General features: G+C 56.8%; 1 protein-coding gene and 1 long non-coding RNA gene across 9 annotated transcripts in view; one reads left to right on the top strand and one right to left on the bottom strand.

Moving 5' to 3' along the window:
* SMTN (smoothelin) lies at window positions 1-25,674 on the bottom strand. Of its 7 annotated transcripts, none has more exons than XM_078435621.2 (21): window positions 25,573-25,674; window positions 24,016-24,119; window positions 20,499-20,628; window positions 15,589-15,737; window positions 15,106-15,199; window positions 14,941-15,019; window positions 14,748-14,845; window positions 13,518-13,838; window positions 13,357-13,429; window positions 12,682-12,753; window positions 12,080-12,601; window positions 11,718-11,890; window positions 8,432-8,584; window positions 8,269-8,344; window positions 7,059-7,223; window positions 6,899-6,961; window positions 6,610-6,676; window positions 5,473-5,646; window positions 5,177-5,294; window positions 4,434-4,585; window positions 1-304 (listed from the first exon to the last, which is right to left on the bottom strand). In XM_078435621.2, the coding sequence occupies exons 3-21, from the start codon at window positions 20,547-20,549 to the stop codon at window positions 154-156; spliced, it is 2,751 nt and encodes a 916-aa protein (XP_078291747.2). In that variant the 5' UTR covers window positions 20,550-20,628; window positions 24,016-24,119; window positions 25,573-25,674; the 3' UTR covers window positions 1-153. The 7 variants fall into 7 exon arrangements, with proteins under 7 accessions (XP_078291747.2, XP_078291746.2, XP_060468662.3 ...); XM_060612672.3 differs by lacking the exons at window positions 24,016-24,119; window positions 25,573-25,674 and adding exons at window positions 3,316-3,481; window positions 22,311-22,450 and having other exon boundaries at window positions 191-304; XM_078435620.2 differs by lacking the exons at window positions 24,016-24,119; window positions 25,573-25,674 and adding an exon at window positions 22,311-22,450.
* LOC132665554 (uncharacterized) overlaps window positions 22,466-26,541 on the top strand; it is a 30,534-nt gene continuing 26,458 nt past the window's right edge. The window contains exon 1 of one of the 2 annotated variants that reach the window (XR_009604175.3): window positions 22,466-22,723. This is a non-coding gene — a long non-coding RNA (uncharacterized LOC132665554). The remainder of the gene's footprint in view (window positions 22,724-26,541) is intronic. The other variant, XR_009604176.2, reaches the window with a different exon arrangement.

Below are 26,541 nucleotides of genomic sequence, written 5' to 3' on the forward strand. Positions count from 1 at the left end.
TCGTTGAAAACCAATAATTTATCAAAACGCAGCGTGTGTATGCAGGGCAAGGTGTCGCGACAGACAGGGCAGCAGTGGGCAGGCGCAGAGGGAGGGGATGGTGCCTGGATGGTGGGGTCATCTTGCCGTAGGCTGGCCGTGCGGGCAGGGAGGCTAGACATTCTTGCCGCGCAGGCGCAGCTCGTGGCGCCTCAGGTGGTTGTAGAGCGACTGCACATAGGTGAAGACGCACTTGGGGTCGGGCTTCTTGCCCATGATCATCATGTCCTCCACCTCCACCAGGGGCACGCAGTCCACCAGCATCCTGCAGGAAGGGGGCACGGGGGTACTTGTCAGCGCTGGCCCCGTTTCCTGTGGCTACCCTCTATCCGGAGGTCTTTTCACTGCTTGCAGCCTGTTGGTCTTCCATAAACTCCAGATTCTTGATTGAGTGCAGGGATAAAAGCTTTCTGGGAAGACAGGAAACCCCAGGGCCCACTGACCCAAGCCTAGAAGCATCACTATGGGGAGCTAGGCCTAGCAGGTGTGGGTGGAGATGGGAGGAGAGCCATGCCCCATCCCACTCGGGGCAGGGTCCAGGTCTCTACCCCTAGCCCTGGAGGTTCCTGACTCCAGACCTCACCCATATTCTCTCTGGAGGGCCACCTCCTGCATATCCTCAATGGCACACTCCAGCTGGCAAAAGCCTCTGGGTTGGGCCATTGAATCCAGAGGGGCCTTACCAATGGCACATCTTTCTCTGCAGCCAGGACCCGCCCCAGTGACCCTCTGGGCATCTCAGATGCCTGGCCTGGTACCTCCTGTAGAGAGGCATGGGAACCCCTGTCCTTGCCCCAGGGGACAATCCTGCTACAGGAGATATAAGACAGTGTGTGTGTGTGTGTGTGTGTGTGTGTGTGTGTGTGTGTAGTTCTTTAACCCTTACCCCCCTCCTTGGGTAGAGCAGGGGAAGCAGATGAGGGTCCCAAGCAATACAGACAGGACACCTACAACATGCTCAAGAGTGGGACCATCCATCTGTCATCCTCCAGAGTTCCAGCCATACTTTACAGAGGGAGACTGAGTCACAGAGCAGAATTCATTTGTTTCAGTTCCCATAGCTTGGTAGGTACAAGGCTGGGCCTCCTGGGACTTAAGTGCCCTAGCCCTGGGTGTTGACACCTGTCTGGAGCCCCTCTTCCCTACTGAAGAGTCATCTCCCCACTCTGGGGTGAATGGACTGCAGCTACTAAGCAACTGACAGCCCCAGAGCTCTAAAGCTAGAGTTTGCTCCCTGGCTCCAATTTCCCCTCCTCTCCCAGAGCAAGTCCTCTTCTGCCTTGCCCCCTCCCATAAGTCCACGTTAACTGAGTTTCCTTTGGCAGGGAAAGCATACAGGGAAGAACGGCTCCTATCGGTAACACACCAATGGGCCCAGGACTACCTTCCATCTTGTGCCTTCAAGGTCAAACCTGGGACCATGGTAGGACTGGAGCCTACTCCTAGCTCACCTGGACTCCTTCATAAAGAAGCTTGGGAGGCAGAAGACCTCTGTTTCAGTCCACACTGTACCCTTGATCACCTGTGTGTGCTAGATAAAGCCCTGCCCTGTTCTGTGACTCAACTTTCCCATCTTTATAGCAACAAGTTCTCTGCCTCATTTGAGACCTTGGGAGCACTTAGATGAGTGAGGGGGTTTCTGACTCTGTTGCCGACGTGCTATGTGCCCTTGGCGTCTCTGCCCCAGACTGGACTTATTTTCCCAGCTATACTATGGTGAAGAAGGCAGCCTCTCTGTGCAGTTTCTTCAAACTGTGGCTATCTCTTCAGGGATCCTGTGCTCCCCAGCGTGGAGCTCCCTCCCGCCTCTGGTGTCTTCCCTGGAGACCTTATAAAGCCATTGTTTACACTGGGGCTCACAGCTCAGGGCTTCAGCTGCCCCAGTGACAGGCCAAACAGAGGGCAATTCGAGCAACAGCACGGCTGAGTCACACTTTCCAACTGGATCAGGGCTGGGCTGGGCCCCTTTCCCTCCAGGCCAGCCTGCTGGGCAGCAGCTTGTAAGTCCATATATGACCTGGAGACAAAACCAAACCCATCCTCCTCTCACCTGCATGGCTTATCTATGGGTGGATGTGTACACATGTGGGCTGCCCCCCACATGGCTCCAGGCCCTGAGGGGCATCTGAGTGCATCCCTAGCTCTGTCCCTGACTCATTTGGGGAATCCCCTCCCTCTGGGCCTTTGACTTTTCTTCTCTCTGCACAATGGGTGGGAAAAGTGATGGGGTAGAGAAAAGAGCCTCTAAGTGGGGAATATGGAGTTCTAGTTTCCAGCTGTCTCTTGACCTAAAACCTCCAAGACTCTGAGCCACCTCTCTCCCTTCTCTGAGCAGCTTCTCTGGAATGGACAGTTAGCTCAGGACCTGAATTCCTACTGTAGCCATGAGGTAAGGTAACTAGAGAGAAAATGTCATAGCTGATTTGAAGACCCAGAACCCTAACCAGAAACATCTTCCTGTTATACTGGCCCTGCTCTTGAGCTCTCCAATGAGTGTGGCACCACCAATTCCCCAGTGCCCAAACCTGAGGCCTAGTAGGCTTTCTTGAGCCTCCTTCTCCCCCTACCCCCAATCTGAATCCATCAGTCAGCCTCTCCTACTTCTAAGTTGCTCCAGCTATCTAGCACATTCCTTCACCACCCCCATCCCTCATCCAGATATTGTTCTAGAATGCTAACCAGACCCCTTCTCTGTTTGGAAATCTTTTATGACTCCTGTCTTTAGGAGGAAGTTCAAACACCTGTGGCCCCTTCTCCTCTTCAAGCCCAGACTAAACTTCCTTCCCTTCTGCCCTTCATATGCAGACTAAACTTCCTTCTCTTCTCCCCTTCATACCCAGACTAAACTTCCTTCCCTTCCTGAGTATGTATGCTACGCTCTCCATCTCTCTCGCCCCCAGCCCTGTACATAGACTCACCCCGCTGCCTGGGACTCCCTCTCCCTCCTCTAGCCTGAACTTGTTACTCAGATCCTAGCTTGGTTTGCACTTTTTTCAGATAGCTGTCCTGGACCTGTAGGCTGGGTCAGGTACCTCCTCTGGGGTTCCTTCCTGGGCTTCCTCCATCTCAGTCCTGCTCATGTGGGTCATCACTGCCCCATTAAAAGAATGGTCTTGCCTGCTAGGCCCTGAACTACCAGAAGATAGGGCCATGTCTGGCTCCTTCTGGCTCTTCTCGGGGTCCCCTTGCTTCTCCCACCCACCTCCCGGTCTCTCTCTGGGCCCCTCTGAGCAGATTCCAGCATACAGTGCAGGTAGGCGAGGAGGCGTTTCTCACCGTGGGGCCCCTGAGCAGGGGTTAGGACTTTTTGGTTTTTACCAGCCCCTTCTGGACCAGACAGCGGTAGAACTCCTGGATGTACGTGTACACGCACTTCCAGTCAGGCTCTCGAAGCCGCACCATGTCCTCTGTGTCCAGGAGCTGCGGGCAGTCCGCATGGGTCCTGGGGAGGATAGGGGGCCGGGAAGGGGCAGGGAGGCAGGGCCCAGGAGAGAAGAGGGGGAAGAGGCAGAGAAGAGAAAGGGGAGAACACAGAGACACACACATACACATACACACAGAGACAAGAGTTCAGTTACGTTCTCAGTGCTGCAGTCTGCCGGCACCCCCCGCATGCCTCTTTCCCATTGTGGACGTGCCGCTCACTACCCATCACTAATGGTGTGCAATGCAGACAGGGGTGGGGGGCCAGACCAGTCACAGGTGCAGAGAACTCTTGGGGAAAGCGGGAATGGGGTGGGGGGCAATGGCGTTGGCACTGAGGTTGGAGAAGAGGGCTGTGCCCCAGGGAGGGGAGGTGAGGGAGGCGTGAAAGGAGGTGGGGGAGGAGGAAGAGGAAGAAATCTGGGGGAACCGGAAAGAGAAAAGGAGAGAAGGAAAGACAGATGGAGGGTGCTGAGGGTGAGGTGAGCAGACGGGGCAACGATTCCAAAGTGGAGGGCTTGCTAATGTCCTATATAAGCCTCTGGCAACACCTATATAGGCTGGATGGGCACGGTGCCCAGGCCAGGAGCCTCCTTTTGGAATCTCCAGCCGGGATCCCGTGGGAGCAGGAAGCTCTGGTGATAGTGGGAGGAGAGCAGGACAGAGAAAGGGAGAGAGAGAGGGAGTAAGGGGCAGAGGGAGGATGGAGGGGATATGGACAGGGCCACCTGGTGGGCCTTGGCCAGGGCTGGTAGGCGGGCCGGCGGCTCCTTCGTTCCGGCGGGCACCTGGCACACTCAGCAGCAGGTGGGCAGGGTGGAGAGGACAGGGGCTTTCTGGGGAAGGGGTCTCAGCCGCTGTCTGACAGTGCAGCTGGCCAGCTCCAAGGGGCCTTGGGGCAGCTGGGCCTGGCCCAGATGCCCAGTCCCAGATGCCCAGCTGACACCAGCAGGACTGGGGCCCACACTTACTCAGCAGATGAGAAGGCCACCTCAAAGTTCTGACGCCGGTTCTGTGGGCTGAGCTGCCCATAGTCGAATGCCTCAGGGAAGAAGTTGTGCACCAGGGCACAGAAGGCCATCCCGTCACTCCAACTTGAGGAGAAGTTCTGGATGTCCACGTGCTATGTATGGGTGGTGGGAGGACTGGTCAGCTTCCCTATGAGTTCTCTGCCCCCAACATTTGGCATTCCAGGCATAGGGCAACTGGGGTCAGAGAGGCCCTATAGCTTGCCCAAGGCTGCACAGGGGATGGGCAGTGGGAACACGAGCATCCTTTAATTAAGTTTGTCAACTCCCTTGTCTACTACTTACAGTCACAGAGCAACCAGGAGGCCCAGCACCACCCAGCTAAGACCATGGTTATGTCTCCTTCACTCCTTTCCTTACTTACAGAAATTTACCAAGCCCCCTCACCTCCACCCCTACCCCCAAGAGCAATGAGGGGGGACTCGGAGGGTGAGGTCTGGCTCTGAACTGGGCCCTCATTAGGCCCTCCCACTTAATCACTTATTCTTGGATCTAGGGTATGTTGTGTGTATTCCTTTGAGCCTGTTTCCTCATCCCAAAAGAGGGCTTCCATCGTCCCTGCCAGGTATGGGGACTATGAAAAGCACAGGGGGTGAGGAGTTCTGCCAAGAGGGAGGTGCGGAGCTTCAGGGTGGGGGTTGGGGGTAGGAGAAAGAAGCCGGGCTGCCTGGCCTTGTAGAGCTCACCTCATAACCACGTGTCTTTGCTCGGCACCAGTCCAGCAACATCTGCTTGATGCTGTTGGCATTGGGGACCCCAAAGCTGGTGGAACGCTGCACGGCTGCGCGGGGTCCACCAGGGCTGCTGCAGGGGCACGTCAGGCAGGTCACAAGGCGTGCTGGTGGCCAACCCAGTGGGTTCCAGGCCCCGCCTTCCCTGTCCTTCAGGCCCCTCCCAGCTCTGCTCCCACAGCGCTTTCCCGTTTCTGGCCCCACCCCATGCACTAATTAGGCCCCGCCCAGCCCCGCCCACTGTCGCTCACCCAGAGGCGCCTTCCTTCTCCAGCTTCTCAATCATGGCCTTGCGCGCCTGGGAGGCCGAGGTCTTGGGCAGGCTCTGCGCCTTCATCAGCTCTTTCTTTTTCTCTGCTTGGCGTTTCTCGAGTGCGGCCAGGCTGCCGGGCCGTGGGCTGGCCTCATCCTCGCGGTCGAAGATACTGGGGGGGATAGGGAGGCGACTGTTAGGCCCCTCCTGAGCCTCAACCCCCAATTGCCAAGGGAAGGGACTTGTCGTGCTCCAGACTCTACACTCTGTGGTATATCCACAACCCACAAGCCGGCCTGCAAGGGAGTCGTCCTTATCACGTCTATTTTACAGGGTAGACTGAGGCTCAAAGGTGAAGAAGGTGGGAGCCACTCTTTTCCTTCAACAGACTTGGCCCTGGAGGCAGTTCTCTGAGAAGGCTCACTGCATGATCAAGTTACAGATGAGTTCAGATTCTGGGCACTAGCAACTAATAATACCTACCAGCATAATAATAATAATAATAATAATCATCATCATCATCATCATCATCATCATCTTATGTCTATTGAGCCTTTCCTATGTGCCATTTTAAATTTCACAAGGAGGGAGGGACCCTTATCATTTCCACTAAAGATGAGGAAACAGGCCCCTGGCCTCAGGTTTCAGAGGGCATGGGGGGCAGTGCACGAACACTGGTCTTTCTGAGTCAGAGTTCTTGGAGGCCTGTGGTTTCCAGTATGAATTCTGCTCCTAACAGCCTTGATACACTCTGTATGATAGAGGTGTACTCCTCCCTCATGGGGCTAAAGTGCAAAGGTGCTCTGTGACATGGGATGTGGTCTGCAGACACTGAGAAGTGGCAGTGCCACCAGGCAGCTCATTGGCAGGCAGGCCTCTCTAAGGGCTCAATGCTATCACTGCCATTGAGAGCTGTGAGACCCTGAGCAAATCTCTGGCCTCCTCAGTGGTGTGGCTGAGGAATAGGTGAGATCATAAGGGGAGCAGGAGTGGTCTGACTCCTACTCTGACTCTCCCTGGCTGTATGCTTATCACCTTAAAGCACCTTGGTCTACCCCTCTGCAGAATGGGTATATAGTGAGGTCCCATGTGGCACTGACTCCTCTGTGGTCTAGGGATGGGTACCTATGCTCACCTGCCCATCTTCTTGGATGATGAAGAGGAGAAAGTCTTGGTTTGCACCATAGTACGGCCACCACCATCTGCAGTAAAGGGGAAGAGGAGCAAGGTGAGGGCTTGGGCCTGGACATCAGGAGATGGGGCAGGGGGCTATTGTGGGGGGGATGGTGGTAGCCTCAGGCAGAGAAGAGAAAGTGACTGCTGGACAGAGAGACACACAGATGAAGGTACGGAGAGAGAGCTTGAGGATGAGTCTGAGGAGGTGGGCAGGCAGTCAGGCACAGGGCGACACCAGGCGGCCTTACTCTCCGAGCGCCTCACAAAACTCGACTCCACCGTGGTGGTGCGGGCCGTCCGTGTGCCATCATCTAGAGGGGCAGGGGATGAGAGGAAGAATATGAGCCATGGGGCCAGTGGGGTGGATATATTCCCACCTGGAGCCCTGAGCCTTGCTTGGCCTCTTACTGGAGTGGACGAGCCGCTCAGTCTTGGTGACAGTGCTGACAGCTGAGCCATCGGCTGCCCGCTGGCTGTGCCTCGTGGTGGTCTCAGTAGCTGTGTTGCCACGGCCCTCCCCTGGCCGGACCCGTGCCTCTTGTAGCCGCCGTTCCCGTTCCTTGTCCCGCTGGTCTGGGTGGGGGATGCCCCATGCATGCCCAGAAGGGCCACCCATCACCCACAGAGCACATATGTACGGGCACACAAGATGGGGTGGGGGGAGCAACTTGTTAGAAATACTGAAGACACAGGGGACAAGGGCCCTCTCTAGGAGTAGCTGAGGGTAAGGGGATAGCTATAACTTGGCAGGGGGTGGGGGAGAGGTGGTGTGTGGCAATGGACTCAGGCAGAAACAAAGGAATATGGAAGAGCTGAACTCAAAGGGGGAGTATTTGGATCCAAGAAGGGAATTTCTATGGGAATGAGTAGCTTTCAGAGTGAATACGCAGATCCAGCGAGGAAGTAGCGGAATTCAGGGAGGGAGAAGCTGAGTGAGGCTAGTAGCTGAGTGGGTCTTTAAATGAGTCTTAGGTGGGAGAAGAGCAGCTCGAAGAAGAAATATCTAGATCCAAGGAAGGAGTAATTGAGAGAGAAGCTGGCAAAAGGGGTGACTGGGCCTAAAGAAGTAGGTAGTTGGGCATAGGAGCCAGGTGGCCATCAATGGGGCCTGGAGGAAGCAGTTAGATTCAGAGAGTATCTAGAGAAGGAAACAAACCTAGAATCCAAGCAAATGAATAGCTGGGTCCAGGGAGGAAGTAGCTGGGCTCAGAGAAGGGGAAGCTGGGTAGGGGCAGAGCTACAGTGGTCATCAGTGGAACTCAAGGAGAGAAAAGCAGCTGCTGGGAGGAGTATCTGGATTCAGGGAAGGAGTAGTTGGCAGTATGTGGAGAAGCAATGGGATCCAAGAAGGAGTAGCTAGGAGAGGGAGTACCTGGGTCTGGGAAGGAGAAGAGAGGCTGGTTGGGGACAGTATAACTGGGGTGGTCAGGGGGAGAGATGTAGCTAGGGAAGGGAGAAGTTGGATCCAGGGAGAAGGAGGCAAGGGAACATTTGGGTCTCGAGAAGAAGCTGGGTAGGGCAGGTACTGAACTAGCATGTCCATGAATGGACCCCAGAGTAAAAGGAGCAGCTGGGGAATGGAGCAACTGGATCTAGGGTGGGGCAACAGGCTCTCTACCTCTCTTCTTTTGTCGGAGCTCACGTAGCGCAGCCCGGATGAGCTTCCGCTCCTCAAAGTCTGTAGTCTGATCCAGCTGCAGATAGAACCCCTGTCATTACCCACCTGGTGCCTGCTGGTCCCTGCCCCCTGCCAACCCCTAGTCCACCAGATCTGGCCATACCATCTTGTCCAGGATGCTTTCATCCTCGATGGCCATCAGCTCCTCAGTGTTCAGGGGACTCCGCGTCTCTGGTGCTTTGTCTACCCGGGTCTGCTCAGCACCGTTAGCCACTTCCACTTCTGCAGATGGGGGCTCTGCTGGCTCTGGCTCCATCTGCAGGGTGGGGAGTGGGCATGGACTTTAAGGAGGGGTGTGGACAAAACCAACCATGCCCATGCCAATGGTTAGGGGACCAGGCCCTGGGTCTGCTGGCACAGCCTTGGAAATAACTACTAGCCAGTCAGACTGCCTGTGCAAAGATGGTCGTCTGGTGTCAGACTCAGAGAAGAGGCACTGACAGCCTTGTTGTAGGGCTTCCCGTGTACGTGGAATTGCGTTAATATAATTAACAGTGTCAATAACGGTGATTTTCATTTGGTAGTAAGCATTGTATAAACACTAGGGATTTTACTGTCCCTATTTAACACAAGGGAAAACTGAGGCTCAGGGTAGCTGCATGACTTGCCCACAGTCCTAGAAGTGTGATGTAGCCTGGGGTCTGAGCTGAGCTTATCTCCTAAACCTGAGTTCTTTCTGCTGCTTCATTCCCAGCCTCCTCCCAAGCAGGCTGTGCTCTGTCCTGGAAGTTCCCAAGGCCTGAGCCCTCCTGGGCCAGTGCCCAGGCAGCACATGCCACACACACACACACACACACACACACACACACACACACACCCCAAAGGGGCTGGACCAGGGCCCTTGGGCTCCTGACCAGGTGTCTGACTGGGACTGCACAGAGCCAAGTCCTCTCTGAAGCTTGCTCCTGCTCCCTGCTCCATACTGGGAACTACCCTCTAAAGGGCCTGTGGTCCCAACCTAGCACCCTACCCCTCCCAGGACATCTTCTAAGCACTTGCAGACAAGCCCCCAGCCCAACTATCACAGCCCCTCTCCTCCTGGCAGGGCCTCTCAGTCTGCTGTAAGGGTAAGGAGAGCTGAGGTGGCAGCTGCTCTAGGGAGACTCAGCCTGACTGGGACATAGTAGGGGTGGGGGTGGGGACTGGGCCCTGGCCAGGGGCTGCTAGGGCAGCCGCCATGCATGCCTCAGGGCCAGGAGCCTGGCACTCTCTTGCCTGAGTGTTAGAGCACTAGCACTCCAGTCCCCTCTGCAGATATGTAAACTGAGGCTCAGAGAAGGTAGTGGCACACCAAAGGTCAGTCAGCAGGGGCAGAACCTGCTCAAAACCACCCGTCCCCCCAGCCCATAGGGACTTACGAGACTGCTGCTGCGGGCAGGGCCAGCAGAGGAGCGGCGGCGGGTGCTGAAGGCAGGCGGGTGGGCCACAGGGGTCCCGGCATCCTCAGCCGCCTGGAAGAGGGCCTCGGGGTCGGCAGCAGCCAGGAGCAACTCACTGGGCTCCAGCTCAGGCTCAAGGTCAGGCACAAGTGGGACCCCCAGGCGCAGGCTCAGCACCTCCACCTGCCTGCCCAGTGCATCCAGCCGCCGGCTCAGTGCTGCTGTCTCCACCCGCAGCTCTTCAGCTGCCCGGGCCACTGGCTCCATGGCCGAGGCAGCTGCCTCAGCTGCCTGGGTCACTGCCGCCCGCCCTGCCTCAGCCACTGCCCGCAGCTCTTCCAACGCCAAGTGTAATCGTTCCTCAAGGGCTGCAGCCAGCTCAGACCCGGGCCCTGGTACCCCCGGCATGGTGATGGCAGGGGCTCTGTGGTGGGATGACGATGGGGACAGTGGTAGGGACAGTTGCCTCTGGCTGGCAGTGTCAGAGTCTTTGCAGCTGGCCTGAGGGCAAAGGCAAGGGCAGTGGGCCTGCTCCGCCCCTGCTGGCCTCCCAGCCTCCCAGCCTGCCACCCGCCAGCTGGGGCTGTGGCCCAAATAGAAACCTATTCTGGGCTCCTTGTGGAGGGGGTTGTGGGGGAGGGGTGGCCTGTCCAAGCAGGCAGACGGCCAGTCCTGGTGCTGGCCGTGCAGAGATCACAGACTGGCAACACGGCAAAGCTGCACAGGTTCTGAAGAATTACCTAGGCCAGGGCCCCATGCCCCACAGATGGGGAAACTGAGGCAGGAAGCAATAAATGGGCCTGCCTGGGCCACCATTTGCATTAGCTGTGAGGATCCAGTCTGCCAGACTCCAAGAGCCTGCACTCCTTTGCCTTCATGCCATGCTGTTTTAGAAATCCTTGGACAAATGGAGGAAATGGAGGTACAGAGAGGCGGGACTTTGAGCAATCTGCTATAACAAGCATCTCGTCCCTGAGATAAATATCCTCTGGCCTGTCTGTGGTGCTTGAATACAACCACAGACTTTGAGCACATTTTAGGCACTTTTCTGCTTTCCCTTGATTCTAGATGGGGAAATTGAGATGCGTTAGTGGTATCACATGCAGGGCTCACTGTTTCACCTCCCACCCACTCCAAGGGCCTCAGCTACCATCCCCTCACTCTCTTGGCAGAGAGCAGTTAAATCCTGCTCTGTGGGGGTAAGGGTGCTTTCTTCCCCCCACCCTCTCCCTGTTACCCCTGAGAAGGCCCAAAGCTGGCTCTAGCCATCTCACCTCAACCAAAGTCCCATTCATTCCCTGGTGCAGCACAGAGGACATTACCTGGGCAGTCAGGCGGCCCACTGGGGAATCCCTTCCCCAGCTGAGCTTCCAGCCAGCTGATCCCAGGCTCAGGAATGAATAATGGAGGGATGCGGCGTATTCAGTTCCCGTGGCACCTGTTAGGCTGCTGCCTCACCTGACTGGCACCCCCTGCCTGTCCCCCCATCAATGTTTCTGTTCAACCCCCCCTCCCCCATAGATGTTGACGCAGATGGTAATCACTAATCTCCAATCTCCTAACCAGCTAGGCTGATCTTGGATGAGCAGATCAGCAGCTTTGCTTCTTGGGGCTGAGCTCCAGTATGGAGTAGGAGCAGGGGCACTGGGGCCATAGGAAGAGGGGGCAAGTCCTCACCATCCTCTCTGAGCTTGAATTTTCCCATCTGTTCATTAGGAATCAACCAACCCATTTTGGACTAAAGACCAGAGATCAGCATGTGAGAAGCTTGAGGCCAGTACAGAGTAAGCTTCTGACACACCTAGTGGCTTGATACACTAGGGTCTGCCTTTAGCTCTGCCACCAACTGGTTCTGGACTGTAGGTAGCCACCTTCTCTCTCTGGGCCTCAGTTTCCCCATGTGTTCAGTGGGGGAGGAATGGAGCAGAGGAATCCTGCTAGCCCTACATCCTGAAGCAGTTTATATAAGATTGATGGATGGTGACGCTGGTGGGGTAAGAAGGGGCTCACCTTAATGCCACAGCCTCCCCGGCTATCAGGGGAGGCATGGCTGAAGCTGGTGACGTGAGTGACGCTACCCAGGCGCGCCAGGGTCCCAGGGCTGCTGATATGGGTGATGGTGCTCTTGCCCCCACTGCTGGTGCTAAGGAGGGTGGGAGGCGCCCGTAGTCCCAGTGTCAGTTCTGGAGGAGGAGAAGGGCTACTGTTAGATCAGCTGGGGTGAGGGTAATGCCAGCCAAGGTTAATGGTGCCCCTTGCTCACAGCACATCCTTTGGAGACACCCCGAAGCCTGACCACAGCACTCGTTCTATATGCAGAGCTGGCTGCAAATGCTCATCCCCAGCAGTGGGGAGACAGGGGGGAGGCCTACCTGCCCTCTGGTTGCCTGTGGGCAGCAGCACTCGGCCTGTGGATGCCTGGCCACGGCCATCCTTGATCTCGATGGTGAATGTGGTCTTCATACTGGCCCCTGGCTCGGCAGTGCCGACAGGCACAGGAAGCAGGGCACTGGGCTCCTCTGAGCGGGCCACGGGCCCCCCTGCTCCGTTTTCAAGGGGCCTGGCAGCCAAGCCCCGCCTCCCGGGGCCCTCCTCCCGGGGGCAGCTCTGAAGCTGGGCCAGGGGCCTGGCTGCTCCACGTGGCTCCTTGCTGAGTCGGGAGGAGGTGTCGCTGGGGCCCCGTGAGGAGGAGCTGTTGGAAGAGGAGGCAGGAGTAGTGCTGATGTGGGAGGGGCCCAGGAGTCTTGTGGGGGTCGAGGGACCCAGGACCAACCGGGGTGGACCCTCCTGAAGCCCAGCAGCCATAGGAGAATCAGATGTGAACTTGCGCACACGATCCCGCACGGAGCCAGCCCGCTGGAATGAGGAAGGTCCACTGGCAAGAGTGGTGGGCTCTAGAAGGGACAGGAGGGTTATCAGTGACTGGGTGGGACAGGGACTGCCCCAAGTCTGCAATAGTGGGAACAGGTAGTACCTCGGTTCTGGGCTGGCTGGCAGGGACTGAGCATGGACAGGGAGCGTTGGCAGGGACGGGGTCCAGCCAGGTCTGGCAGTTTGGAGAAATGGCCAGGTGGGGAAAGACAGAGGAGAGTGGATATGGAAGTTCCGCCTCTCATAAGTCTCTCCTTCACACCTCCTCAGCTTCCCAACCCCTTCCTGTATTCCAGCCTCCCCGTCCCATGTTGCACCTCCCATAGCTCCTGGCCTCCCCACTCAGCTGTATCTCTCTTATAGGCTCCTCCTTCTCCTCCTGCACTGACCCTAGGATGACTTGGACACTCCTGGGGGCTGGGGCTAGGCTTGGGCTGGAGGAAGGGTGCCCAGATCCTTCCTGCTGATGGGGATACAGGACACCCCCCGCCCCCCCCTCCTGTCCAGCACTGCCCATGGCCTCAGCTGGGAGATGGGCGCACTCCCTTATTGGGGAAAAGAATGTGCCTGAGGCCCGTTGCCTTTCAAGGCTGCAGGGAGGCCTCTGGCCATGGGATGGGGGTTGGGGAGGGCAGGCTGGGGGTGGGGACACTTCAGGGCAGTGGGAGGAGTGTTAGGGACTGCCTCCTCTTGAGGAAGCTGAAGCTGTCTAGGCATTAGAGCCCATTTTCCAGACAGGGAAGGGGAGGCCTGTAGCTACCCCTATGGGGACCCTCACCTGCTCTCTTTGTGTCGGAGGGACCTTTGGTGGGGCCTTGGACAGCTGGGGGCTCTGTGGGGCCAGGCAGGAGCTGCAGGGGAGACATAGCATGGGCAGGGCCTGACTCCCAAACTGAGGAGCTCACCTGCTTGGCATCCCTGTCCCTCATCCAGACTCACCTTGTTGACCACCTGCCTCTCAGTGCTGGGGGTGGCTGGCAGCTCCTGGGGCTCAGGGCTGGTGGCCCTGGGTGGGCTGGAGGGTGACTCGGGGCTGCCCACAGCCTCAGCAGCAGGACACTGGGCCTCAGAAGGCTCTAGTGGAGGCTCAGGAGAAGCAGTGGTAGGTGAACTGACGGGTGAGGCAGGTAAGCTGGGTGTGCCCCCAGGTGGGGCCTGCACCAGGAGTGTCACTGTGGTCACATCTCGGCTGGTGCCCTGGGGGGTTGGGGTTGGCTCTGGGACCTCTGCCTGCTGCTTCTGTTTCTCTCGCTCCGGCACCTGTGGGAGACCCACAGGATGCAGTCAAGGCTCCCCAGGCTGGCAGGTGCCCAGGGCAGGGCATGCAAAGCAGAGGGGTTAGGCATAGCTTCCTGTGGGCACACCTGCACATGCAGGGGCACTGGCACACCATGGGAGGTCTCTGATACTCACTTCCTAACCTCCTGGCACTGCCTGGTCAAGTGTGGTTCAAAGAGGACTAGATACTATGCCAGGGGTTGGGGATGACAGGAGACCTCCTGGGGACTCCCAACCTTAACAGATCCCTGGAGCAGAGGCCTCTGACCCCTGATCCTGGCCTGGTTAATCAGAGTGTGGGGGGGGGGGGCGCGCAGCTTGGGCTGGGGTGGCAGGGAGGGGGAGTCCTTCAAGGACTGGGACCAGCGGCCTCTGCTGGCCACTGAAGGAACCTCCATGGCCCGACCTCTCACCCATACTCCCTGGAGAACAGTGCTCCACAGAGTCAGCTGGGGTGTGATATGTAGAGTCAAGCTAAGGATGTGGGCTGTCTGGAGGGAGAAGGACAGCCTCAGGCTAGGTTTAAGCTAGGGAGGTCAGGTTCAGATCTGCATTTCAGGGAGATTGCACTGGCTACTGAGTGGAAGCTGGATGGCCATGGTGGGGTGAAATGCAGTTATGGAAGCAGGCAGGCCAGCAAGTTGGTAAGGGAGACACACTCAGGAGCTGTGCAGACAGTCTGGCTTTGAGGGGAAGATACAAAGTCTGGATTGGGGGACATGTGGCCAGAGGTTATCCAAGAGACTAGGCAGAGGTGTGAGATAGTGTCCCCCAAACACCTCCCCACCCCATGAGGTACCAGTCTAGCAAAGACAAGTAGGTGCTCTGTGCTGCTGGCATCTGTGGGCACAGGACACTGGGCTACCCGCCCACCTTGCTCACATTCCTTACCTCACACCGTTCCAGCCTGTGTGCTGCCCGCCCCTTGCTCTCTTCTCTTGAGCCACTGTTGGGACGCCCGCTGCACAACCTCCCAGCCAACGTGGCAGCTGGAAGGGAAGGAAAACATGTCAGGTGAGTGGCCAGCAGGTGCTGTGGGTGGCATGCAGTAGTACACAGGGCAGGGCCAGGGCAGGGCACATACCCTCAATCTCCTGGGCCCTTATGCGGCGGATGGCAGCTCGGATCAGCTTGCGTTCCTCATACTCACCAGCACCTCGCAGCTATGGGTGAGAAACAGGCCGCAGGTGCTGGACTGTGGAGTCCAGGTCTTCCCCTGCCCTGCCACATCCCCTGCCCTGGGCCTCACCAGTGCAGTCAGCTCTTCCACGTCATTCATGGACTCCAGCTGCCCTGCCAGCCGCGCCAGAGCAGCTTGCTGCTCCGCCTCCTGCTGCTGAGAGCTGCAGGGACATCATGACTATAACTCCTACTGCCATAGCCAAGTCATGGAGGATGTGGGCTGAGGGTAGGGGCAGGACAGGGTACACAGAGGAACAGGTAGCTAAGCACACCCTCTGGCTACAAGCTGGCACATGCATGCCCACGTACGTGAGCACTAATACCACAGGCTCAGACGTGTTATCTACGTGGGTGTGTCCAGGACTCCATGACTGGTGAGTGGTCCATGCCCATAAACATCCCTGTATATTCCATATGCCTGCCTATACTGCCATTTGCACACCCACATGGGCAGCGGACACACCTGTGCTCGTGCCTGCCTGCACAACACAAGCCGAGCCCTGGCACATACTCCTCCCACCTGCATGACCATCCCTCCCTGGCCACTCACTGCAGCCAGTTCTCCTTGTTGTCCTGCCGCTCAGCACGGAAGCGCTTGGATGCCAGGGCCTCCTCCTCACGCTGCAGCTCCTGCCGCTGCAACTCCCGGATGGCTGAGCGGATGCGCCGCCGCTCTGCCAGATCCGCTGTGACCTCCAACTGTGGGGCAGGTGGGGGTGAGGGGCAAATCATTTTGGCTGCCAGGGGCAGAGGGCGGGCACCAGCTGCCCACAGCTTGGCCTGGGCCACAATGAGTGGACTGTCTCCACTCTCTCTGCCACATGTCTGTCACGAGCCTGCCCTCCCACCCACGCAGGGTCTCAGGGAGACCTGGCTTATGGAACCAGAGCTCTTGGACAGCCTACTGTGCACTATGGTTCACAGAGTGGGCAGCCAGCAACTGCCCATCTGTGCCAGGTGCCAAGCCAGGCACTCCTTCTTGAGATTCAACTCCTGTCACTCAGAGTCCTTCATCAAATTCCCAAGGGCCAGGGAGTATTGCAGGAAGAAGGAGGCTACCCTACAGGGCCCCAACAGTGTCCCTGGGGAAGGAAGGGTGATTAGGGCAGATGGAGTCCACCCTGTGAGCAAGGAAGACTCCCATGTTCTAGTCCCAAAGCACTACAGTCTTGCTGGGGGTGGCAGCCTCATCCACACTGGACTGATGGGAAAACTGAGGCAGGGGCAGGTGCTCAGGAGTCCTAGTTTATTGCTTGGCTGGGGGCTATTTTTTCCTGCCTGTACTGGCCCAGCGCTATCCACCGTCAAAGGGGCCAAGGCCCAGAGTAGGAAGGTCAGTCCCTCAGATAATAGAGCTGCATTAGAGTCTACCCAGGGCCCTAGAGAGGGCATCAATGAGGGACAGGTGCTCCCACCAGCTTCTTAGCCCCTTAATTCCTGAGAAATTGGAGATGGTTGGTTTAACCACTCTCAGGAAAGGGCACCTTTTCTGGGCAGAGTCAGTCAATTCTGTTGCCTCCCCTACACTGCTACCACCCACCTCCCCAGCCCAATCTCAAGAGAGAGAGGACTGGCACAGGGACCCCAGGAAGATAATGGCTGAGATAAATCCCCAGTATGGGCCTGAGCCAAATAGGAGCAAGTATAGGCAAAGTGATTTCCTCTGTCCCCACTCCCCAGATCATTCAGGGGGAGGGTCCAGGAACCCTCTACTTCCTTTCTTTATAGCTCCTCCCCCATCATTCCTTCCTGTTCCCGGGTGGGGGTCCAAGTTACAACAGGGTGCATGGGCTGGCCCAACTCTGCCATCACTTGTCCCAGTCTGAAAAGAGTAGGGAGAGCCCCGGGGGACAGATCCCTCCATGGTTCCTTCAGGCTCCACATTGCTGAAGAGCTATGGGAGGGTCCCTGAGGCTCAGGCCAGAACCCCCAGCTTGCTCCAGCTTCAGTCCAGTCCTGGCTGGGTGGTCAGGAGCATGTCCTTAACCTCTCTGTGTCTTGTTTTTCTCATTTGCCAAATGGAACAATGACTCCCACCTCAGGGCAGTGGATGGGGATGGGGGCAGTGACTTGGGGTCCCCCCTTCATAGCTGTACATGCAGTAAACATCACCCCCTCCTTGGTTCCAGCCACTCAGAAGGAGAGAGAGGCAAGGGCAAAAGAGTACAAGATACGAGATATCAGTAACATTGAGAACCTATCTAACAGGTCCTGCGCTGAGTCCCGTTTGTCCTAATCTCACAGAAACCCTAGGTACCTTATTACTCCCATTTGACAGATGAAGAAACTGTGGCTCAGTGGGGAGAAGTCATTTGCTAAAGGCCAAATGACCTGAGCCAGGACTTGAACCCAGGTTTCTCAGACTCCAGAGTCTGCCTTGGGCTGAAGATAGCTCTGTTGCTGGGGTGTGTCTGCCATGGTGGGTACCTCAAGGACCTTGGCATACTATGTTAGGAACCCTCTCGAGTCTAGACTAGAGATAGACCAGAGGGTAGAGACAGAGACAGACAGAGGATAAAGAGGCTAAGAGATAAAATGACTAGCCCTTTGTCTCCTGGGTACCCCTTCCCAATGCCCTGGGTTCCAGAGACTGGGTTCTTATTTCTGAAAACAGCCTGATGTGGAAACTTGGCTACCTCTGTAATCCCTAGGAGCCTCACTATCCCCATCTGGAAAGTAGAAGTCCCTGGTCCCTGTCTGATACTCTCCCCAAGTGAGTGGGATGGGGCTGGGGGAAGGACAACCTCATTCCACTGATCATTCCCCAGCATGACCTTTCCCCTTTGGGCCTGAAAGCAAAGGCCTGCCCACAGTAACCCTGCTGTGCGTCCTACATTCCCTACCCTCTCAGGCCCCACCGTTGTGTGTGGAGGGGGCTGTGGGAGGGAGGGAAGGAAGTACAAAGCGCCATTGTCCACCAGAGGGAAGGGGAAGGGGATAGGGCGGTTTCTGAAACTGCCCAGTGAAATTCTCCCGGGAGGAAAGAGGGCACTTCCTCCTCCTGGGGGGGGAGGGGGGGCGGGTCTCCGGGCCTTTCTGCCCTCGCCGTTTGGGAGTGGGGGGTGGGGTCTGACCCGCTCTGGCTCTCCCTGGGCCTCAGTCTCCCCATTAGCACAATACAGGAGACTTTCCAGGCATTCGCTCAGTCCCATGGGGGACGGGCCGGCAGTGGAGCGAGGCCTCGCCAGGGGGCGCTGAAGGTCCGAAGGCTCCGGAACCGCCCGCCCTCCCAGGCAGGGCACGGCCCACGCCTCCCCCCGGGGAGCCCAGCACTAGGCGCCCAGTCGGGAGCCAGACAGGAAGCCCCCCGCCACCGACTGCTTTAATGTCTCTCGTTGCGGAGAAGAAATCGAAGTTCACAGAACTTAAGCAGCTTCCCTAGGTCACCCAGCTAGGGAGCGTCGGAGCCTGAACTTGAACCCGGGACTGAGGAGGAGGGCGTCCGGTATGTGGCGGAGGGGCACGCGGCGTGCCTGTCCCCAAGTGCCCCCATCCCGCGCAGGCACCCCCGCCTCGTCCACAGGAATGTGCGGGAGCGTAGGCCGGAAGCGGCTGCCCGGGTCCCCAATCGGCCCGAAGCTGGGGCGCCGGCCAGCTTTCCCTTATAAGGCCCGACCCCGCGGGGAGGGGCCCGGCTTGGGACGCCGCCGTTCTTGCCACGAGGCCGGCGGGAGCCAGGCCGGAGCTCTGGGCGGGACCCTCGGCAATGCCCGGGCGAAGTAATGGCGGGGCGCCGGCCGTGGAGGAACCGGTCTGGGGGTGCGAAAGACTTTGGGCGGTTTTGCCGCCCCCAGACGAGGGGCAGCGAGTGGTTTAGTCCTTTCCCAGGGAGGGGGCGGGGCTGGGCCGATTACAGCTACCGCTCTGGCTTCTCTGAAAACCCAGCACCCAAACTCTGCATGGGGTTAGGGAGTGGCGACTGGAGAACCCTGAGCCTCAGAGTGGACCCCTAGAGATGGAGATGCGCGGGGACCTGGCTTTCTTTTTGGAACGCTCTGCGTCTACTACCCCCATCTGACTTCCTGACCTGAGGGGGGAGGTCGAGCTGACGTGGTGGGAACCCGATGGCAGACACCCAGAGAGTCTAAGGTGCTGGTCTGACTGCCTTGGGTAGGTTATGGCAGCACTGGACACTGCCGAGTGACCCCTGCGTCCGGAAGAATGGTATGGGGGTGGGTAGGTCACTTGCCTTCTCTTAGGAAAGGTAAATCTTTTTTTGTTTTTAATTTTTTTTTTTTTAACATTTATTTATTTTTGAGACAGAGAGGGACAGAGCATGAACGGGGGAGGGTCAGAGAGAGAGGGAGACACAGAATCTGAAACAGGCTCCAGGCTCTGAGCAGTCAGCACAGAGCCTGATGCGGGGCTCGAACCCACGGACAGTGAGATCGTGACCTGAGCTGAAGTCGGACGCTTAACCGACTGAGCCACCCAGGCGCCCCAGGAAAGGTAAATCTTTAATCCCACTCCCCCTCCACTGTCCACCCTCACAAGGGTCAAGGGCGGAGCTGGGAGGGTGGGCGCAGAGCTATGGCCACTCCAGTGCTGCAGCTTCCTGCCTTTGATAGTGGGTACATGTCTGCCCTCTTTGGTTGCCCTAAAGCCTTTCTGTGCATGGCAATGGGGGAGGGGGGAGGCTATGGTTAGATAGGACCTCAAGAAAGTGAGGAAAGAGTGGGCCCATCCTTCTTCCACCCTAAGATCTGGGCCCATGCCTCATTCCATCCCCATGCCAACTCTAGGACCTACATATATGTTTGCACACATCTCCAGCTCCCATTTTACAGGTAAAGAAACTGAGGCTCAGAAAAAAATGACAGACTAGAAGTGACAGAGCTTATAAGGGCCCCCAAAGCCTGTCTCTTTTTATGGGCTCTTCTGACCTTGACTTACCTAAGATATGGTCCCCCATGGCCCTCTTTGGGGTTTGTTTGGATCCTGGCACTCTATCTTCCTAGCAGGGTGCCCTAAGGGAGGTTATTTCACCTCTCTGAGCCACAGTGCCCTCTTGGCTTTTGGAGCTGCTGTGAGCATTCTGTGAGATGGTCTAGCACCCAGCCTGACCCCTACTGTGCCCTGGCATTTTTAATCATTGCTGCTACTATTATCATTGGGCCAGCCTCCAGGGGTGGACACTGCCCAGACTGTTGCTTGGGAGAGCAAATCTAGCCTCCCCACACCTGTGGTTACACATGGGCGAGTCCTCAGCAGTTACTGTTTAAACAGGTGGTAGCAGTGGGGGGACTGGGAGGGACCAGGCCTCAGCACCTGGCACAGACAGGCACATGCTACTGGGTCCTCTGCATCAGCCATGCATAACAGGTTTAGCCCTGTTCCCCTGAGCCCTCATCCTACCCCCTCCTCCCTCCCCTCCTCTTGTCAGCCGAGAGGTAGCCTGGACAGGCCCTGCCTCTGACCTGGCTTGCCTGTTATCACAGCAGGGATGATCGGGCCACTTACCAGCTTCCGCAGGGCTCCTTCGTCCAGCCCAGCTAAGGCCTCATCTGCCATCACGATGGCTCCTAGCTCTGTCCGTCCCCTCCTGGTGAGATCCCTGGTGCCTGTGGCACCTGACACCAGCTCAAGGAATCTGCAGGGGACAGACATGAATCAGGCCTGCTGGGACCTCTAGAAACCACAGACACTTGGGCCCTGTGCCTCAGTTTCTCTAACCCATGATAATCTGTTGGTATCCCATTCTTGCTACCTGTGGCTGCTGGCTGGGGGTTGCTCTCTGCCCTAGGGTGGTATGTTGAAAAACTTAAACCAAGTGTGGGAGTCCCTGGTTCCAGCACAGCGAACTCAATGCCAGCCTGCTGTGTGGCCTAAACTGGGCCCTCACCCTGTCTTAAGCATCAGAGAGCTTATAGGATTGAGAAGGTCCACCACAGCCATGCTCACCACTAGGGGGTGCCTGCCAGACTCATTTCCTGCCCCACCCACCCATCCCCAGGGCCTGCCCAGCCCCCACTCGGACCAAAAGCTCAGTCTCTGTGGGCTGAGCCCATATCCAAATCCTTGCTGCCACTTGCCCTCCTTACCCCAGGTGATTTAATCCATCGGAGGTAACCTCCTGTCTTCCAATTCTTGAGGGCAGCCCTCTATACACACTCCTCTTTTCTCCTCCCCTTCCTGCCCTCCCCCTGATGCCAGTTGCCCAGACCTCATGAAGCCAGGTGTCCATGCAACCGGCTCCTCCTGCCAATTTACACACTTAGGCCCAGCTAGAATGGCCTACAGAACCTGACACGTCCAGCCTCTGGATAGGCAAACTGAGGATTGGAGAGGGCGGGGATTTGTCACAAGGGGAAAATAGGATTCCAAAGACCCAAAGAGCAGGAACGGATTTAATCAAAATCTTGGCCACTTCTGGCTTCTGAAGCCCTCTTCCAAAGTGCCCCTAGGGGCTTTTTTTGCTCCATCATTGCATCAAAATGGCCCCCTAAATCCTGGCCCAACCTCCTAGTGCAGCTCCTTCCTTCTTCCTGCAGCCCTCATGTCTATGGAATTTGAGGGCCCACAGCCTGACACACCATAGGTGCTTAGTTAATGTATGGTGACTGAAATGGCCCCAGGATTGCCACCCCCCCTCAATGATTCATCTCTCAGTCATGCCTTCCCCCTCCCCAGAACAGTCACTTGTCGAGTCACCCCATCCGGTAAAGGGGTCTGAGGGGGGCTCCTAATTCATACAGTTGGGGTTCTTCAGACCCTGCCAGTTCAAGTCGCTGCTTGCTTGTCCCATCCCCTTAGGCGTGGGTGGGTGTCAACCACCCATCTTTCATCTGGGGGGGGGGGGTCCTTGCCTCTTATCTACCTACTTTGGGGTAATCCCAAGGGTGTCACTCAGCAATCACCAGACTTAGGTTCCATGGACACTGAATTCCCCCATGTCTACTGAAGGGCAGGGGTCGCTAATGCATAATCTAGGACGCCCAGGAAGTCCTTAGGGACTGCCGCTGCTGCGGGACAGGGCTCCCTGTCATACAAATAGTCTGGGGTCTCCGGGGATTAAGAGAAGCCTCAGAGTAATGTGGGACCTTCCCCAAGGCGTGTGCCCCCATAGTCTAGGGTCCCTGGGGGTTGTGGAGCCTCCTGGAGGTCCGTGATATCCTTTCCCGCAGTCTAGAACCTTATCTCATGGCTTAGAGCCCCCGTGGATGGGTGGGAGCTTCCACGTCTGGGAGTCCCAGAACCCTAGTTCAGATATCCGGGTTCCACCCCCAGGACCCGTCGAGGGTCCTGGTGCCGCCCAGAGGCCTGCACACCCACCTCTCAGTCCGGCCCACCCGTCCAGCGCGGGCTCAGGTTAGGTCACTCGGGATCCGACAGATAGACTAGGAACGGTCAGGCGGAAGGCGCCGCGACCGGGATCCCAGTCCCCCTCAGCAACCGTCCCCGAGATTCTGCAAGCGCCGCCCGTCCAGCCGCGCCAGCGGCCCTGCCAGCCCTGCCCTGAGCCGCCACGGCAGCCAATCCTTGGGAGGGTCCCGCCCATCCTCGTGCCCCATTGGGGAAATTCAATTTGACGACCACGCCCCTGTAGCAGGCCCCGCCCCTCGAGGGCAGGACTGTAGGGGCTTGTAGTCTTGGGGCCACTGCCGCCGGGGCCTTGGCTGGTTGGGCGGTAGTCGGCAGGAGGACGCAGCTTTGCACTAAAGTCGGGGAGGGCGCCGAAAGCCGGGGTAAGTGGCTCGGGATCGTCCGTCTGAAGATTCGCGGAATCTTCAGAACTGCCCCTCTCCGCCATCCTCTTTGTTCGTGAGACCCTGTCTCTTCCCCCGACTCCGCCCCCTTCTCGCGTTAGCATTTGGGCTTGGCTGCCGCCCAGGCTGCTTTTGGGACACCTGGTCCCGGCCACCTCAGAGCAGGGACTGTGACCGGCAGCACCTCGACCCTATGTTGGTGCATCACAAAGAACATCTCAGGTGGAGCAGGATCAATCACAGTAACTTTTCCCCAGTCGATACACCTTTGAACGGACGTTTCATTCATCTGTCATGCTTTTCCCTCCCCAGACCCCTGAGGGTGCGCTTCTGGTTGCGCTAGTCCTAAATGGGGAATACAGAGTCCATGGTCTCATTCAACAAATGGGGGAAATTGAGGCCCAGACAGAGACAACATGCCCAAGACAACACCTGGAATCAGCCAGAGGACCCAAGAGCTTAGACCCACTGAGGAAAGCCACTTCATGTCGTGCTGGAGGCCCAGGACCCTCCCACAGATCCACAGATCCAGGGTCATTGGACCCTGCCTGTTTAAGGAACCCGGGAGGTGGGGTCTGGAGTCCTGTCTGTCAAATAAAAACAATACCAACACATTTATTTTGCACTTGCCATGTACCAGGCATATAATCCCTATAACGACTGTTTTGAGCCCAACTGTTAATGCCCCATTTTACAGTTGAGGACGACAGCTGATAGGTAGTGGAACTGTGTGATTCATACCAACACCTTTTAAGTCCAGCATCTGCTTTTACCCATTGTGAGGTGGGGTTGTGGGGGAGTGGTTTCAGTGTACTGTCCCAGCAGAGCCCCACAGCCCTGCTGTCCAGATCCTCTGGGACCACCCATCCCACCTCACCCCCATCTAGAGAGACTCCCAGACTCTTAAAAAGTGTCATCTTCTTTGATCCCCACATCTTGAGAGGTGGTTCCACTTTCCACATGGGAAGACCAAAACATAGAGAGGGAAGAGACTTGTGAAGGTCACACGGGAGGAGGAGCAAACAGAGCCCAATCAAGGCTAACTTGATTCTACTTCAAACCTGGGGTGCCCCTTGGAACAGCCCGTTGGGGTGGGGCACACCTAGGCTAGCTGGGATTCTCAGGGCCTGCCTGAGAATGTGGCTGTCTGCTCCAATGAATGGCTTGCTTCGAGCTAGTCCCGCCCCTCACCCCTCTCCCCTTCCTGCAGGCTGGGAGGAACCACACAGGTGAGTGTGCTCCCACCTACTTAATCTGTCATGCGTGCTCACCAGGTGTTTGCAGTAAGGAAGAGATGCTTGGGTCCTTCCCTGCCGTCAAGCCCTCAGGGCTGGGGTCCTCTTCCAGACCTACCTGCCTGATTCTTCCTTCCTCCCTGTAAAGGGTGGGGGGGGGGGGGGGGATAGTGGTGGTGGTGAAACAAAGATCAAAGGTTAGCCGCATGCAGTGCTGGAGAAGCTTTCAGCCACAGTTTAGGAAGGAGTAAACAACCCATGAGGAGGGCCTGGCATTATCTGAGTACCTGTTGCATGTCAAACACAGGCTTTGCCCTATTGCAAGTTGAGCACTGTGCAAGACAAGTATTACCTGGATTTTACAGAGAAGGAAGCTTAGGGAGGTGAAGGCACCTTGGGCTGGTAATAGCACTCAAATGAGTGGAATTCTGCCTCATGCCTAAGGCCCTTTCCTCCATCTTGCTGCCTCTAGGATGGGGGAAATCCTGGAAGACTTCTTGGAGGAAGTGATGTGCAAACCGATCCTTGAGGAAGGATGCATAGAAATTCATCACCCAGAGAAGAGGGGGAAAGGCATTGTGGTAGGGGAATAGTGTGAGTAAAGGACAGGAGGTTTGTAAGTAGGAAAAGGAGGAGAGATGGGTTGTGGATGGAGCAAGAAATGGAGATAAGGGTCATCCCACCTGTGAAGGGCCCTGAATGCCGGGTGAGCAGAGTGAACATATCTTGTAGGCACTGGGGAAGCCTGGGCCTCGTTCTATCCATCTGAAAAAGGATGGGATTGGACTGGCCTGCTTCTGGTCCTCCCGAGCAAGGGGCTATAATAGAAAGTGTCCAGATCCCTCCAGATCTAATCCTGGACTGGCAGAGCAGAGAGTGGCTGGAGCAGCTCAAGGGCCAAGGGTAATATTTTGCTCTTGTGCTTGAGTCTGAGAATAAATATTTTACCAAGCCAGCAGTGCCAGATCCCTGAATTACCCTGGCTTCCTCTCCGGCCCCGCCCCCCCCCCCCCCTCCCCATCTAGGGTCCTGCAAAAACAGCCAAGGCCTGGGATCAGGAGGCAAGAAAGGTGATGGGTCTTAGCCCTGACTCTGCCCCAGGCAAAGATTTGGTCCTCTCAGAGCCTTGATTTTCTTATCTGCACAATGTAGGAATTATGGCCTGAGCTCCCTAAGTTCTCTCCCCCCAGACTAGACAACATAAAATACCAGGACTTTCAGGGAGACCCCACCTTGGGATACGTTCACAAGTACCTGTGAGGCCAGCCAAGGCCAGAACCTTGGGTCTATGAGGGCATCTGGGAGGCTGCTGGTTACAGGGAAGGATGTAGGGTTAGGCATGGGTCAGGGTTGGACCTGCTGGTGGGGTCTCACAGCCTAGTCAGAGTGGGGGAGACACAGTATCTGGACCCTAAAAGCTGTACAAAATGAAGCCCTCACTTGCTGTTTGGCATGCTGCGGGGATGGGGAAGGGCAATCTGGTGAAGGGAACAGCATGAACAAAGGAAGGGAGGTAAGACTGAGGATTTTGTTGGGGAAAAGTCAAGCAGGTGAAGCTGGAGCATGAGGTCCTTGAGGACAACTGGTCCTTACTGAGGTTGGCAGGATCCAAGGGCTGTGACCTTCCTCCTCATGGGCAGAACTGGAGGCCCCCATGATCATGGCCAGCAGCCCCAGGAGTAGGACTGGGGACCTGTTTGGCAAACCAGTTTGACAAGGCTGTCTCCTCTATGATGTCATCCAGCTGCTGTGTTCTCTGAGCAACAGTGCCAGATAAACTTCCGGGCTTGGAGTGGAAGGGGGCCTGGCCTTAAGTGCTGAGGGATGGGAAAGGAATGACTCTTCCTTGGAAACTTGGAGGCAAGTGGGCTCTGGGAAGGGGAAGGAGGCCTGAGATGCCCACTGTGCAGTGATGAACCCCAGGAACTCAGCCTCATGGAAAAAGGAGAGGATTCTGGATGGGCTGGCCTGGACCTCTTGTGATTTCTGGGAGTTCCCTGATGCCTGACATCCATCTAGGTTCATGACAGGGGCTCCATGGATTGGAGCATGGCTCTAGATCACCCTTATAATACATGAGAGGCTATTTTGTTATTGCCAAGACCCTCACAGCTTGAGCCCTGTGAGGTAGGACCATCATTATACAGAAGAGGAGACAGGCTCAGTGAGGCCGAGCCTTGCTAGCACCTCATGCAGGATTTGAACCCAGAATCTTTATTCTTAACCATAGTACCCTGCTTTTTGCCATTTGGGATCTGTACCTGCCCACATGGGCCCTTGTCCTATTTCTTAACTATTCAGCATAGCTGCTGAATCTTGGCATCACAGAATCCTAGATGCCTGCGTTATGATCCAAATAGATAATCTGAGTCCCAGAGAGGACAAGGAACAGGCTTCAGGTCACATAGCAATTTGGATGTGGAGCCACTCTGCACCCCAGATCCCCAGCATCCCAAATCTCTTATTTCCCCCTTGGCCTGGCACGCCCAAGCATGAAATAACAATAGCTGGCACATATTGAGTGCCTATTATGTGCCATTCACTCATTTAATCATCATCACC

This window comes from Panthera onca, chromosome D3 (genome assembly GCF_046562875.1).
Source record: "Panthera onca isolate mPanOnc1 chromosome D3, mPanOnc1 haplotype 2, whole genome shotgun sequence".
NCBI lineage: Eukaryota > Metazoa > Chordata > Mammalia > Carnivora > Felidae > Panthera > Panthera onca.

Coding starts and splice junctions, on each gene's coding strand:
- SMTN (XM_060612679.3), bottom strand. CDS start 20,549: ATGGCAGATGAGGCCTTAGCTGGGCTGGACGAAGGAGCCCTGCGGAAG. Junction 6,962..7,058: donor TGAGCGGCTCGTCCACTCCA/GTAAGAGGCCAA, acceptor CTGCCCCTCTAG/ATGATGGCACACGGACGGCC. Junction 5,295..5,472: donor GAGAAGGAAGGCGCCTCTGG/GTGAGCGACAGT, acceptor GTGCCCCTGCAG/CAGCCCTGGTGGACCCCGCG.